Source organism: Piliocolobus tephrosceles, chromosome 2, assembly GCF_002776525.5.
Source record: "Piliocolobus tephrosceles isolate RC106 chromosome 2, ASM277652v3, whole genome shotgun sequence".
Taxonomy (NCBI): Eukaryota; Metazoa; Chordata; class Mammalia; order Primates; family Cercopithecidae; genus Piliocolobus; species Piliocolobus tephrosceles.
In genome coordinates, this window is record NC_045435.1 from 100649954 (window position 1) to 100666022 (window position 16069).

Sequence of the window (16069 nt, forward strand, 5' to 3'; positions counted from 1 at the left end):
CACCGCGCCTGGCCTAGTTTTCTTTAAAATACAAACTTTTGTAGCTTATTCTTAGCACAAACAACAAATACTAATTACACAAAATTCAGAAAATACAAATAGGCAAAAAGATGAAAATTAAATCTCACTGCCCAGAGATAACCATTAACTTGCTACATAGTCTTTAAATCTTTGCTGTGCATATGTAAATATAGAATTATACAGATCATACAGGACTCCTTGTTTTATAGTCTTTTTTTTTAACAATAGTCATTAACTCAAATTGAACACTTACTATGTTTCAGACACTGTTCTGTGTTCTTTACATGCATAAATTCAGTTGTTGAATTCTCATAGCAGCCCTATAGGATAGATATTTCTGGTTTTGTTTGTTTGTTTGTTTGTTTTGAGACAGAGTCTCACTCTGTTGCCAGGCTGGAGTGCAGTGGCACCATCTCAGCTCATTGCAACCTCCACCTCCCGGGTTCAAGTGATTCTCATGCCTCAGCCTCCCAAGTAGCTGGAATTACAGGCACGCGCCACCACACCCAGCTAATTTTTTGTATTTTTAGTAGAGACGGGGTTTCACCATGTTAGCCAGGATGTTCTCAATCTCTTGACCTCATGATCCGCCCTCCTCAACCTCTCAAGGGATAGATATTTCTATCTGCCCCATAGGGTAGTGAAACTGAGACTCAGAGAGGATAAAAGATGTGCCTAAGGGCATGTGGCTGTAAGAGTAGAGCCAGAACTCTTAAGCCAAGCCCTGTGGCTCCAGAGCCCATACTCTTCATCTCCTTCCATACTCCACAGCCAATGTCATCTCTATAGCACCCATCATTCCCCTGTGATTTTCCTCGTTAATGGCTGCACAGTACTTATTGCATGAGTATGCATTTAGCTAATCACCTGTTGCTGAAAAGTGGGTACTTCCAGATTATTCTCAAATTCTGTGAACATTCATCTAGCTAGAACATTCTTGTTCTCTTGATTCTTGAAGCTAAGTTTCTGAAATTTCTGCGTAAAAGGAGGTATGACATTTTTTAAGGCATCCGCTGCTGGTTTTTGTGAGGGTCTGTTTTGTTGTTGTTTTTAGTGCATTGTCACAGATTTTTAAATTTTAGGATTTCTCTAAAGAAGTCATTAGATGTGAATCAAAAGGAAGAAGGGAGCCTTTTGTTGGGGGAGGATAATTGGGCTTTTAATCTCCTGCATAAATGAATGACAGTAGCAAATCAATGGGCTCGTTTGACGGAAAGGAGCCCTGGTAGGGACTGAGATCATGCTTGCGGGGCATGAAAGGCCTGAAGAGGTGGGCTCAGAGCTTAAAGTTACCCTTCTGGGCAAAGGCTAACTTGGGATGGTGGATTGAGGAGTTCCCTTCTAAACATTGAAACAGGGAAGTTTTTTTATAACACCTTCCCCAGATGTATGTCTTCTTTCTCTCAAATACATTTCTCCCTAAAGATTTAAAGCAGTGTGATTCCCAAAACCTGTGGCAACAGCGTCACCTGGCACTTTTTAGAAATGTACATTCTCAGAACCCATCCCAGGCCTACTGAATCAGAACCCCCAGGGGTGGGGCCCGGCAGTCTATTGTTTTAACAAGTCCTGCAGGAGATGCTGATGCAGCTTCAAGTTTGAGAACTACTGAGTAGTAACGGTTCTCAAGTTTGGTCAAACATTGGAATTACCTGAGGAGCTTCTAAAAATGTTGACTTCCAGGCTTCATCCAGAGCAATTAAATAAGAAATTCTGGGGTGGGACCCAGGCTTTAGTAGTTTTTAAAGCTCCCCTGGTGATTCCAGTGTGCATCCAAGGTTGGGAACCACTGGTCTGTCATTTTAAATGCAAGTCAAAGGAGCTGATACTCATGAAGCACTGGGTGGCTTTTATAAGTGATTGGTTCATAAGAGTCGTTTTTATGGGTAGCTGCTTCGCACTCACTTGGTTAGATGGGAGACCGAGTGTTGTTTCCCTGGGTATCCTGTGATGTTCTAAGTGAGTGTCGAGCCCTGGAAAGGAAGAGCTGTCTCCCGGACACTGGCTGTGATGGGCACAGCTGCTTGGGGCTCTCTGAGGTTCCTGAATGTTTCTACAAAAGCAGTTGATGTCTGCAGCAGGCAAACTAGGAGGGAGTCGGGGAAGAGAGGGAGGAAAACATTTTGCATAATTACAACATTTAGGAAAGAGCATGCTCTTAAGGGAAATATTTTTAGCAAGGCATTGGGTTGCTTACTACACACAGACTATCTGGTGCATTTGTGTGTGTTTTCCCTCCACCCTTTCCTATTCCTTTCCCTGACTTCACACACATCAAAGAAGTTAGTTTCAAAGAATCCAGCATTTTTAATTGTTCTAAATTACCCTGACATGCTTTTCCTATCCTTATACAGGCTTGACCACAGATGCCTGTGGAACAGTTAATGAAACAAGTGTTTCTGATTGGCATCTCTGATTGCTAAGATAGCCATCCTGCCTTAAGTGTTCACCTGGAATCCTTGCATAATAACGTTTTGAGTCTTTCGTTTCTAGTTTGCTCCTCAAACAGGTCTTCCTTCCTGCCACCTTTATTTGAGTGATGAGATGATTGTGGCCACAACTGATATAACTGCTGGCTCAAATTCAACTGACTTAAATTTTACTTAAACCAATAGTATCTTCCAGATGGTATAGAGGACCGCATGTGGCGATGACTAGAAACCACAAAATACGCCAAAGTGATACTTCTTATAGGCAGACCTTTATCTGATTAGTTTTGAAAACCAAACCGAGAATTTCATCTAGATGTAGGTGGTTGTATTTTTTTTCTACATACTGTGATTACCTTAGAGGAGAAGAACTCTAAAAATAACATGGCAAGTTTGACAGATACGTAAACTTTGAAGTAGTTCACTTGTAATGACTTTATAATAAGACCATTAAAACATCACCAGAATATCAAAATACGTATGGAAGATCGGGAAATACATAGCTTTCTGGCAGACAAGGCAAAATATTTGAAGCATAGTGGATTATGAAAGTCTTTTTGGTAATACAGAGTATACCAGTTTGTCATAAAAGTCAGTTGAGTGCCAAATCGGAAAACAAATGTATCAGGAGTCATTAAATCCCTGACTTGAAAGTTAGCATTACATTCTTAAATATTTTTTAATGAAGACTATAAAACCTCTCATTTATTCAAATATTTATTTAGTGCTTATGTGTAAGGTGCCATGAGGACACTAAGATACCAAGATACGATCCTTGTCCTCAAGGAATTTAGAATCTTTCATGGAGGATATAAGATCAAGCTCTCACATTATTCAGTTAATTTCTTAATAGCCCTCAACACAATGTACAACGACTGTTTATTTTTTTAACTATCATTTATTACACACTTATGTACCAGGAGCTACTCTTGGCACTCTGGTATGAAGATAGAGAAATAGATCAGTTGAATGATACTAACTCAATTAAACTCTCATAACAACACCATAAGGTAGGAATTATCTGCGGCAATGAGGACACTGGAGCACAGAGATTAATTTATTCAAGATCGCACAGCTGACTGGGGTCCATCAGTGCTGCGCCACCTCTTGTTTCTTTTTCTCCTTTATTATCTCTCTCCCCCAGTTGAGATACAGGCTCCATGAGAACAAGGACCAAGTCTATATTCGCCTGGCTACTGACTCCCTTCTAGCACAATGCCTGGCATAAATACTTAGTGGATTAAATAATATATAAATGTCAATAAAATAGACTTCCTTTGATATCCTTAAGCAACAGAGAACTAATGCTTAGGGCTGAGAAAAAAATGAATAATACAAACCTCAAAACAGTCTCAGTTGTGCAGAGTTTCTTCAGTCCCAGGCCTCTTAAAAATGGTGCTGGTCCTGCCAAGAAGCTACTTGATCTGGGTTGACTGAAGAAACAAAGAATGGCAAAATTATATCTTGGCACCTTTACTCGTGGATTTTTCCTTCTTTATTTTTTTCTTTTTATTCTTTCTTTTTTTTTTTTTTTGTCTTTTTGAGACAGAGCCTCTCTCTGTTGCCCAGGCTGGAGTACAATAATAGCGTGATCTCCACCCACTGCAACCTCCACCTCCCAGATTCAAGCAATTCTCCTGCCTCAGCCTCCCAGGTAGCTGGGATTACAGGCGCCCACCACTATGCCCGGCTAATTTTTTGTATTTTTACTAGAGACAGGGTTTCACCATGTTGGCCAGGCTGGTCTCGAACTCCTGACCTCACATGATCCACCCACCTCGGCCTCCCAAAGTGCTGGGATTACAGGCTATTTGTCTTCAACAAACCGATCTAAAATCACTTATTGCCTACTCCTCCATAAGCCACATAGCACTTGTTATTATGCCTATCCTCATTCAGAACCCTTGAACTTTTACAGGTGCAATCATCCTTATAATTGCTCATGGAATTATAATTATAATTGCTCACCACCATGCCCAGCCTCATGGATTTTTCAAGTCGTAGTGAATCCTTCTCAGACTCTAATGAAAGTCCTTCATTGCAGAGCCTTTTCACCTACCTGCCCATACTGCATATCCAACACACATAGACCTGTACTATGAGCCAGGGGAACTGAAGGGAAAACAGAGCACAGGGAAGCACTGCTTATCAGACAGGAGCCCTGGGGCATTCTCCTAAGATGTGTGCTGGTAAAGGAATATACACTGGAGACCTTACACCTTGACACAGGCTAAACTACAAGGAGGGATGGGACCCCCATCCAAGTTACCTGTTACCTGGCTTTGATTTAAACCAATCTTGACAGGGTGCCTAGTGACATGGGGGTTAGCACTGAATGTATATTAGGGGTTTGTGGAGGAAGACTGTCAGGGCATCCTTCCTTCTTGAGCCCTTTAACTTTTTGCCTTGCCTTCTTTTCTTTTATTTCCTTTGCACGTGTTGTTGGGCCAGTTCCTCCTTCTTGACCTCTATTTTGTCATCTATACCATGAGTTTGTTTCATTGCTAGAAAGTCTTTTCAGATCCTCTCCACGGTGTCTGGTAATAATACCTCCAATACTGCTTTCGAAATCCTCTACAGGCCCAAGTCTTTATTCATTTTGGCAACACTCTTTACCCTTCAAGTTCTTTCGTAATTGAATGAGGTATGTGAGTAGCTTGGATGACTTTATAGGAAAGGTTGAAATTAATTTTAGCTAAAAGGAAAATGGCAGGTCTGTGTACAGATGAACCAAATCCATCCAGCTAGGCCAACTGAAATAGAGATGTGTTTTCAGATGTAAAGGCTTAGTCAGAGCAACATTGATCCAGGCAGACCTCAGAAGCAAAATGTGAAGGAACGTCCTGGTGACTCAGCACTTCCCCGCAGCCTTAGCTGTAAAAGCAGGAATTGATGCGGCTCTGACTGAGGCGCAGGTGATTACATCAGAATCGGAATGCCTGAGCCCTCTCGAAGTCCCTGAAAATTCCGTCTGTCATACATACAGCAGTAGGACTTAGGGTCTGAAATGACAGGATCCCACTCTAGTCCTTACATCCATAGTTTTTTAGTACAACACAGAATTTGTTAAGCAATGTAGTCTTTCTTTTTAAATTCTCTTTCAGGTTTTTCATATGAAAAAGATCCCCGATTATACTTTGACGACACTTGTGTTGTGCCTGAGAGACTGGAAGGTAAGTAGCCCCATCCAAGGTTTGTTGCCAGGTAGAGGTTGGCAGATGTCAGAACACCTCAGCCATGACTCTCTTCCCAAGTCCAGTGATTAAATCAGCATGAATAATTCCTTTTTGTCCCAACCACCTGAGAAACTTAGGACTAAGCTATTGTGTGATGTGTCCTTGTCCTAAACAGGCAAAGTCAAACAGGAGCCTACCATGTATCGAGAGGGGCCCCCTTACCAGAGGCGAGGTTCCCTTCAGCTGTGGCAGTTCCTGGTCACCCTTCTTGATGACCCAGCCAATGCCCACTTCATTGCCTGGACAGGCCGAGGCATGGAGTTCAAGCTGATAGAACCGGAAGAGGTATGCACTGGATGCTGAACTCAGATGGGTTTTGATTTGTTGTTGTTGATGATGGTGTTTTTTGTTTAGATTTCCATTGAGGCTTCTTATTGTGTCAAGTCTGCTCTTCCTTCTCATTCATATTCTGGCCTGGCCACTGGGCTTGGCAGTATCCCTCCTATTAATGGGACAGTTTATAATGCATGGACAGGCAGAGTTCTCCACTGTAGAATACATTAAAAGTATTTGTAACACTTCTGCAAAATCTAGGGAGCAAGATCATGAAGTCTTATATTCAAATAGGATATGGTGTCCCTCTTGGAAAGTCTTTTTCAAGTACTGTTTCAATGATACAGACTTGTTTTGGTCTTAGCCCCTGTAGGCCATAGTCTGTCTCTGAGGCTACATGAACATATTGTATGACATTTTGACAATATATTACAGGATACAGCTACCCACAGTGTATTTCAAATGGCTGTGGCCTGGAGAAATAAAATTATCGGAGGTGACTCAATCTTAATGAGCTTAGATTTTTTTTTTTTTTTTTTTTTTTTAAGGTGTGTTATGGCCGGGCACAGTGGCTCACACCTGTAATCCCAACATTTTGGGAGGCTGAAGCAACTATATTGCTTGAGCCCAGGAGATTGAGACCAGCCTGGGTAACATGGCAAAACCTTATCTCTACAAAAAATACAAAAAAAAAAAAAAAAATTAGCTAGGCATGGTGGTGTGTGCCTATAGTCCCAACTACTTGGGAGGCTGAGGCAGGGAGGATTGATTGAGCCTGGGTGACAGAGCAAGACCCTGTGTCCAAAAAAATAAAATAAAAGTGTGTTATGTGACATCATAATAGAGTAGTTGAGAGATGATACAAACCTCAATTATTTTAATAGGAAAAAAACATTGTTACTGTGTTTGTGCCTAGAACGGAAATAACTCTGTTGACAGAACCAGTACCGTTTCTTCAATGGAGAAGACACACCCTAGAATCCCTTTCCTGAATATCACATAACAAAGTAAATTAAATCAGGCTCTCAGTATAGCATATTCTAAAGGGGTTGATTTTTAATTTCTGTTTGATTTAGAATCTAGAGAGATTATAAATGGAACAGAAATAACTGCCCAAAAAAACTGACATATGCTTCTTTTAGTAGCATGTTCTTAGGCATATAAATTAAACCAGCAGATCAAAAGGCATCTTTGGGTTGGGTATAATTAAATTGGGAACAACACTCTTAGACACTCTTAGAAAGCATTTGAACGAGAATTGCTGTTTTCAGTGTTCAGTTAACTCTAGGGCTCGCTTTAGCACACCAAAGAAATACGTTGGCATGGGGTTAACAGGAGGACGTAGCAACCTGAGACTTGGTTTGGAAGAAGAAAGTGGTCTAATGGCTCAAATAGGAAAAGGAGGAGAATATATGGATTGGAAATTTATGAAGAATCCTGATTGATAGAAGGCAGACTTCATTAAAGGCAATTAGAAAACAAGATACGCATATGTGTTCCCTGTTTTATATTCACTCACGAGAATGGAAATGTGTCAGCATCTCTAGATGGACTAATTAAACAGCTTCTATTTGGTTCAGTCTACCTTCAGAGCTGGAGTTGAGTGCCACTGTGTTAGTTTAGTGCCTACGTGGTTTTTTCCTGCTATGTAGAAGCAGAGCCATGCTTCAGGCTTCTAGCACCCCTGGAGAGCCATCCACCCCACGTGGGCCCATGCCTCTGCTCACTGCTTTCTGAATAACGTGGCCTGGTTTATGTGAAGTTTGAGAAAAGCGTGTCACCTAGGTTCACTGAGGCTTTCTGAAAGTAGTTCTGTCATGTGGGCAGCCCTTATTGATCTATCTTGTTTCACAAACAGGAGCTTTTATTATTTTATTGCCACTGCCTCGGGCCTAAGCACAGGCCGTCCAGCTGCAGGTAAACCTGGTTATGACCCTTGGTAAAGCTGTTATTGAATCTTCTGCACTCCTACCAGTGGCATAGAGAATGATGAACAGATGGCAAAGGGCCCCTGCTTTCTTACTTAATAAAGAAACTAATATTAATACAGAATGCTCATAAATGCCAGGCAGCCAAGTCATGTGAGAAGCCTGTGGTGTCCTTGAGCCTCCCTCGGTTGACTGGGCAGCTTTGTTTCTTCAGGAAATGGTGCTTTCCACCCCACCTTGAAGTCCCCAAGCTTTCCCTAAGCTCCAGATGTTCCTTTCTCTTCACGCAGGATCAGTTGGGTGCCACATGTGCATGTTAGCCTCAGGACAGGTGACATTTGCTGAGCTCCCGCCCGCCCTTCCTTGTATACCTGTGAGGGCCCTGTTCTTGTTAATGTCAGGAAGATACCAGCTTCTGGAAAAAGCTGTAAGAAGTCGTCATGGGGGAGCTTGAAGGGTGAAGCGGAGGAGGAAGCTGTTGGGGACGTAATTGTAGGCAGCTGTGTGGCTGAGTAGTGCACTCTGGGTAATTATCCATAATATCCATTACACTGTGCATGGAAATTGTGGTTTTAGAACTGCGTTTTGGCAGGCCCCCTAATCAAATGTCTTTTGATAGTCATCCAGCTTAGCACCCTCTCAATTATGACTGACTCGGCTTTAATCTGGAGCCATTTTAACTGTGAATCTGCATTAATGAATATTTTGGGGGGTAGGGTTGTTTGTTGAACATGTGGCAGATAACTGCTGCTGGGAGGTTTGAAGGGATGGGCTGCTAGAAAGAGCCACTCCCTGGGCTGTGGCTGCTCTCTCTTTTAAGGGGAAGAGGAATAGGTAGATCCGTTAACTCCTTCAGCCTCAGTCCTCAAGATATGTGCTACCAAAGTAACTAATGAGAGAGAAGAAAGATCTGATGACAAGCTATTGCCTGCCTCCCCAATCCCAGAAGAGGGGCAGCCCTAATTCCCAGCTGCTCTGGAGCTGAGCCGCACCATGCATTACTGTAGAAGGAACAGCCGTGGTGAGGGCTACAGAATCACAGGGCTCTGGCCCGAGAGGATGAGTCAGTAACTATGGCTACCAGAGCTGCTTTGAAATCTGTGCATATACCAAACCTTTCTCCAGTAAGCAATTGCATATGCAAGTGACAGCTGAGAGGTGGCCGCTGAAGTTGAAGAATATTCAAAGATTGTTTTCCACCCCTTAACATAGTAAAATAATGAGGCTGGGCTTCTTTGAAATTTTCCTGTGTCACTTGTGGCAGACAGCAGTTAAAGATTAGTTTTATAAAGCATTTCTGAACAGGGTACAATGATGTATATTATTAGGTTAGCAGATTTCTCTTCTTACCATTATTTCTATCGGTTTTAAATGTTTATCTTCTCTAACCAGGATGTAATTTTTGGTTAATTTCGCCTTTTTGGCTGTTTCAAAGGTAGAGTTGAGTGGGTACCACATGGAGAAAAGAGGAGACCCAAGACATGGTGTCTCCTGTGGGGACATGAAGCAGTTGAACAGAAATTGAACTTTCATAGGGTTTCTTGCAAGGCAGAGTAGAATCATTGCTATTATTGTAATTAAGAGAGATGCATTCTTATCAGATAATTTTTGGTTTTTATTAAAGGTCATTTTAGAATCCTGAATTTAGAAGATGTTGCTTTCATTCTGCCCAGATACTTTAAGGAAAAGGTTTATGTGAAATGCTGTTTTCTCTCTGCCTCCTACTCCGTGTCTAACATTTGGCTTTTAAAATATCGAAGGTGCCAGGCACAGTGGCTCATGCCTATAATCCCAGCACTTTGGGAGGCTGAGGCAGGTGGATCACTTGAGGTCAGGAGTTTGTGACCAGCCTGGCCAATGTGGTGAAACCCCATCTCTGCTAAAAATACAAAAATTAACCGGGCATGACGACAGACACCTGTAATCCCAGCTGCTCGGGAGGCTGAGGCCAGAGAATCACTTGAGCCTGGGAGGCAGAGGTTGCAGTGAGCCGTGATCATGCCACTGCACTCCAGCCTGGGTGACAGAGACTTCATCTCAGAAGATAAAAGTAAAATATTGAAGGAATATAGTTTTTTGTTGTTTTTTTTTTTTTAAGTTTCCAAAACTGACCTAAAATGCTCAAAACATGACCCCTGACCCATGGTTTGCATACATTTGAAAACCTCTGAGTAAAACTCACATTTTCAGGGTTATTCTCCTACCTTGACAGTCATTCTCATAAGTAGGATTTTGGAAGTTGATATGCTTGAGTACAGAAATTGCTTGGCTGCCGTGATAATTGGGTAAACTCTACTAGGAAGTTTTCCTGCTATAAGGCTTCTTTGCCCAGCGCTCCAATTATATTGCCCTATCAGCACACCTCAGGTGGACTGGGTTGGATATAATGCATTTCAGAACTGTTTAGAAAGCCCTGTTAATTTTTCATTAAGTGGATAATGGTGCTACATGCTTTAATGTCCATTCTGGAAGTCTGCTGGGAGCGTGGGATTGGATGGCAGCAGGCTGAAATGATCTGATTCCCCCTTAGTCCGTGAGCTGCAATAAGTAAACATCTCCCAGCCCCCCTCCAATCTTATTAGAATTGAACTTCTGCTCTGCTGGCCCATTAGCAACTCACTAGTGTGTTTCTAATGTTTCAAGAATGACCATTCTAATTATTCCTTATTGACTGCTACAGAAACCATAGCACTTAATGGCAACATGTTAATGGTCTATGGGTATTGGTCAATAATTCATACGTGGAGAAACAGTAGAGGGCCTGCATCCTCTGGGATGTTAGCCAAGCCCTCTGCAATCTTAAAGTGCTAGGATTCTTCCATCTCTAGGTCTCACCTCTTAGTAGTCGTCACTGAATCATCACCTTTGTTGAACGTTTGGTCTGGAAGGAGCTAAATGCCTTCGCTTCCAGGTCAGAGTAGTGGATCATTGACCAAAGCAATCAGGTTACAGAACTGGCTCTGCTGGGATTGGGAGAGAACACAGGGCCCAGGGAATGCGTTTTCATTGCTCTTCACTGTACTGTCTCTTCAGGTTGCTCGGCGCTGGGGCATCCAGAAGAACCGGCCAGCCATGAACTATGACAAGCTGAGCCGCTCTCTCCGCTATTACTATGAAAAGGGCATCATGCAGAAGGTGAGCCATTATACAAGACCCTTAGCCCACTCTGGTCTCTTTTAAGGAAAAAGTCCAGGGCTTCTGTAGTGAGACTGGTGGTCATCACTAGGAGAAAATGTTAGCCCCCTAAGTGATTCTGTGGTAGGAAACAGTCTTGAGAAGACAAACTTGAGACAAGAATCAAATGAGATATAGGGTACGTTTCATGCTCTTGGGTATGTGGAAACTAGAAGTTGAATGTAGGACACACAGTGGAAAATTAGGCTCCTCTGTTTTCCCGAAACTGCCTCTATCTATGAGAATTCCCAGAAACTTAGGCCAACTGTTGTATCCAAAAGGGACTCCAGGGAATCAGCTTGAAGGTCTCTACTTCAACAGCTTGGTTGAAGTCTCTAGTTGTTAAAACACCTAGACTTCCAAATCTGTTAGTTTGATACGCTCAGAAGTGTTAGAGGAATAAGAACATCTGATTTTTCTTTCAGACTTACAGAAACTGGAACTCAAATTAAAAACCCAAAGTTTGTAGAATGGCAGCAGAGTCACCTGGTAGCAGGTTGCTCTTTGTGGAATAAAGGATGAAGCATATTTTGAGGAAATCAGTACAAAAATCTTAGTGGGATAGGTAGCGAGGGCCACAGTCTCAGCATCCCATGGAGAAGTAGAAGATGGGGATGGCAAGTCTTTCTTAGCTACCAGATTCGTAATGTACAGTTGCCCAGATCCTGTCATTTATATGTTGAGGCAGTCTACCTGGCAGTAGCCAATAAGATGAACTTGGCAGAAGCATATGGGCAAAACTGCTGAGAGCTTGTCTACAAGAAGCCGGATTCCTCTTTCTTATAGGTAGGTAATAATGTGACCCTATATTCTCCTCGCCACCTTAAAAAATACTCAACAGCTCGTTGTGATTTTCTAGATAAACTCGAGACTTGTTAGTGTTTCATACAGCCTCTGAGGCTATTCCCACTCTGGTCACCACCCAGCTCTCGTTTCTTCACTCAAACTTGACGGCTTTCACTAGCATAGCCACCTTTTACCTTAATGCAGTATTTGTTTGCCAGAGAATACATGTTACATACATGTACATTATCAAGCATACCATAAAATGGAAAACACATGTTAAATTACATCCTCCTTAAGACCTAGAACATTCCTAATGCTCTCAGTACCTGGCCAGCCCTTCCTTGTTTTCTGTCTCAGTCATCACCTTTCCATTTCAGATTGGGTTGGGTGGTCCCCTTTGCTGCTTCTGATGGCACCAGTACTTGTTCCTACCACTGCTCTTCTCACTGTGTCTCAAATAACTCCTTTCTTGTTGCTACCGCCCACTGGAGTATGAGCTCCCTTGGGTTAGAAATTGAGGTTTAACTTCAGTGCTTGACACAGAGTTAAATGCTGTAGGACAGGTGGTCTGCTACCCTACCCCTCCTTTTTTAAAAGTATACGGTCCAGTGGTTTCACAGAGCTGTACAACCATTACCACAATCAATTTTAGAACGTTTTATCACCTCAAAAAGAAATGCCATAGCCATCAGCAGCCACCCCACATTGTCCCCTGTCCTCCTTAGAGTTGACATCATCAGGTCAAATCCTAAGTTCAGGTGGGAAGAGCCATCATTCCTTTGCTGTTCCCAACTCCACATCCAACACGGGGAGATGCAACCCAGGACACAGTAACTTGAACCAGTGGAAATGAGCTGTCTTTATGACTAGCTTCTGTGTTTTCTAAGGGAGTAGAAGAGAACTTCATTTCTGAGAATAAATAAGCAAAGAGTACAGGAAGGCCCAGGAATGAGGCTTCGTGGGCTCAGATCCTAACACTTCAATTTGTTGGCTGTATGATTTGAGGAAACTCACCTAATCTCCCAGAGCCTCTATTCTAATAAAAATGTAGATAGTCACTTAATCTCCCAAAGCCTCTATTTCTAATAAAAATGTAGATAATAATTCTTGCTTTAATCCCACAGGGTAATATATTTGAAAATATTTCAGAAATAATAATGTGCCATCCAATGTAAGGAAGGGGTTATTATTTTATTTTTTATATGACTCACGAGTAAATGAGAGCTGATTAAAAGGTGAATGATAGCCCGTCAGTGTGTAGAGAGACTTAGAAAAGCTGTAGTGCCATACCCTCCATTTTTGAAGGGAAAATTGAGGTTCACAGAGGTTAAGACTCATTAGTGACTAAACCAAGCCTGGAAGCTGGCAGCTCCTGGCTTCTGATCTAGGATTATTTCCACTGTGCTCTCCTGCCTCACTCTTCCACACAAACTAATTTTCAGGGTTGGGCTTTAAGGTAAAACTGGCATACAACACTAACTAGAGATGGTTGATTGATAGAGATTTGGAAGCAGAGCCATACTTGTTCAATTAAAAAAAAGATTTTAGAATCACAGCAGAATGACTGAAGGGCAAGATTAAACTCAACAGTTTGAATTTTTAAATCTAAAATGTTTATCTTATCAGGAATTTGGGTGCCTTCCCTTGCCCCTCTGCGTCTCCAGACAGAAGCCAATTACTGGGTTTGATTTTCGGTATTAGGTGCCTCTTGTACTGTTGCTAAACAACCAGCAGAGAGAAGGTGATCCCATTGACACAGATGGCTCATCAGCCACATACCATGAGGCCCTTGAATAACCAAGACCTTCTGGTTCTAATATTATAATGCAGAAAACCCACAGAAATGTAGTTAGCGGTTCCCTCAGTGTGACAGAGCCATGTGATGAGTCATTTAAAACTGCAGGGTAAGCCAAAAGCAATTCTCTTCTGCTTCGGAACATACTTAAGGCTTCTGCACAGGCTCTCTCTCATCAGATTTCTAACCTTTCAAAATAACAAGGCCATACTGTGAAGACTGTAAACTCCGAAGGTGACCAAAAATATGGTCAGGCTTCTGCCTTGCACCTATCAGTCCTTACACTTTTTTGGAACACCAAACTCCAGGCTCAGTATAACCATGCTTTCAAAGCTGTCACTGGAAGACAGAAAGTGGGAATTTTCTTTTAAGAGTCCATCTAGTGTGAATTTGAAATTCAGGTACCTTCTTTTTTAACTGCTGTAGTGTCAGTAAAATACTTGGCAGCTAATAGGTTCCCAGGATTTCTCAAAATAAGTCTGAGTGATGGGGGTAATCAGCTTCTCCTTTGGTCCCTGGCTTTGTGACTTAGGAATACCTTGTTCTCTTCGCCCGATCCCATGCCCTGTTCCAACTGGGCCCTGTAAGGTGTGTTTTCTCCCTCAGGTGGCTGGAGAGCGATACGTCTACAAATTTGTCTGTGACCCAGATGCCCTCTTCTCCATGGCTTTCCCGGATAACCAGCGTCCGTTCCTGAAGGCAGAGTCCGAGTGCCACCTCAGCGAGGAGGACACCCTGCCGCTGACCCACTTTGAAGACAGCCCTGCTTACCTCCTGGACATGGACCGCTGCAGCAGCCTCCCCTATGCCGAAGGCTTTGCTTACTAAGTTTCTGAGTGGCAGAGTGGCCAAACCCTAGAGCTAGCAGTTCCCATTCAGGCAAACGAGGGCAGTGGTTTTGTTTGTGTTTTTGACTGTTCCTAAAGCTTGCCCTTTGAGTATTATCTGGAGAACCCAAGTCATCTCTGGATTGGCACCCTTAGAGACAGATACATTGGCTGGGGAGTGGGAACAGGGAGGGGCAAAAAACCACCAAAAGGCTGGTGCCTCAACTCTGATTCTGATGAGGTTTCTGGGAAGAGATCAAAATGGAGTCTCCTTACCATGGACAATATATGCAAAGCAATATCTTGTTCAGGTTAGTACCCGCAAAACGGGACACAGTATGTGACAATCTGCATCGATCATGGACTACTAAATGCCTTTACATAGAAGGGCTCTGATTTGCACAATTTGTCGAAAAATCACAAACCCATAGAAAAGTAAGTAGGCTAAGTTGGGGAGGCTCAAACCATTAAGGGTTAAAAATATATCTCAAACATTGGAAAGCTCTTCTAGCTGAATCTGAAATATTACCCCTTGTCTAGAAAGAGGGGGGGCAGTTAGAACAGCTGTAGCCCACTCCATGGTTCTCAAAATCATAAACCATGGCTACTCTTGGGAACCATCAGCCATGTGGTCGCCAAGTAGAGCAAGCACCCTTTCTCTTCCCAATCACATGGCTGAGTGTGAATGACTTTTATTTTAGGAGAAGGGCGATTAACACTTTTGACAGTATTTTGTTTTGCCTTGATTTGGGGGATTGTTTTGTTTTGGTGGTTGTTTTGGAAAAACAGTTTATAAACTGATTTTTGTAGTTTTGGTATTTAAAGCAAAAAAACAAAAAACAAAAACCTTTTGGTAACTGTGCACTGTGTCCTTTAGCCAGGGCCGTGCCAACTTATGAAGATACTGCAGCTTGAGAGGGGCTTTGCTGAGGCTTCCCCTTGGCCATGTGAAAGCCCGCCATGTTGCCTGCTTTGTGCTTTCTGCACCAGACAACCTGATGGAACATTTGCACCTGAGTTGTACATTTTTGAAGTGTGCAGGGCAGCCTGGACACAAGCTTAGATTCTCTGTGTATAGTTCCCCGTGTTCACTAACATGCCCTCTCTGGAAAGCATATGTATATAACATGTGTCATGTCCTTTGGAAACCTGGTCACCTGGTGAGAACCCTTGGGATTCTTCCCTGGGCATGACTGATGACAATTTCCATTTCATCAGTTTGTTTTGTTTTCCTTTTTCTTTAAATCTTGGACTTTAGACCCTACCTGTATGATTCAGTAGGGTTTGAGACTTACGTGTGTAACTGACAGGTAAGCAACAGTGCTAGCATTCTAGATTCCTGCCTTTTTTTAAAAAGAAATTATTCTCATTGCTGTATTATATTGGAAAAGTTTTAAACAACCAAGCGAAAGCTACGTGAAAGTTGAGCTCAAAGTAGAGGAAAAGTTACTGGTGGTACCTTGCTGCCTGCTCTGCTGGTAGAATTCTGTGCTCCCCATGACATTTAGCACATTAAGAAGGACTACACTGTTCCTCGTATGTCAAGGAGGCAGTGCTGACTCGGTGAGTGTGAGACACATGTTTAAACTGCTTTTCTATC

At 42.5% G+C, this 16069-nt stretch overlaps 1 protein-coding gene across 2 annotated transcripts in view; it reads left to right on the forward strand.

The window, feature by feature from the left end:
• ETV5 (ETS variant transcription factor 5) overlaps positions 1-15302 on the forward strand; it is a 61605-nt gene extending 46303 nt beyond the window's left edge. The window contains exons 10-13 of one of the 2 annotated variants that reach the window (XM_023187668.2): positions 5555-5623; positions 5802-5971; positions 10921-11022; positions 14249-15302. In XM_023187668.2, the coding sequence (XP_023043436.1) occupies positions 5555-5623; positions 5802-5971; positions 10921-11022; positions 14249-14470 (563 nt within the window). In that variant the 3' untranslated portion in view covers positions 14471-15302. The remainder of the gene's footprint in view (positions 1-5554; positions 5624-5801; positions 5972-10920; positions 11023-14248) is intronic. The other variant, XM_023187667.1, reaches the window with a different exon arrangement.
• Positions 15303-16069: the final 767 nt, after the last annotated feature.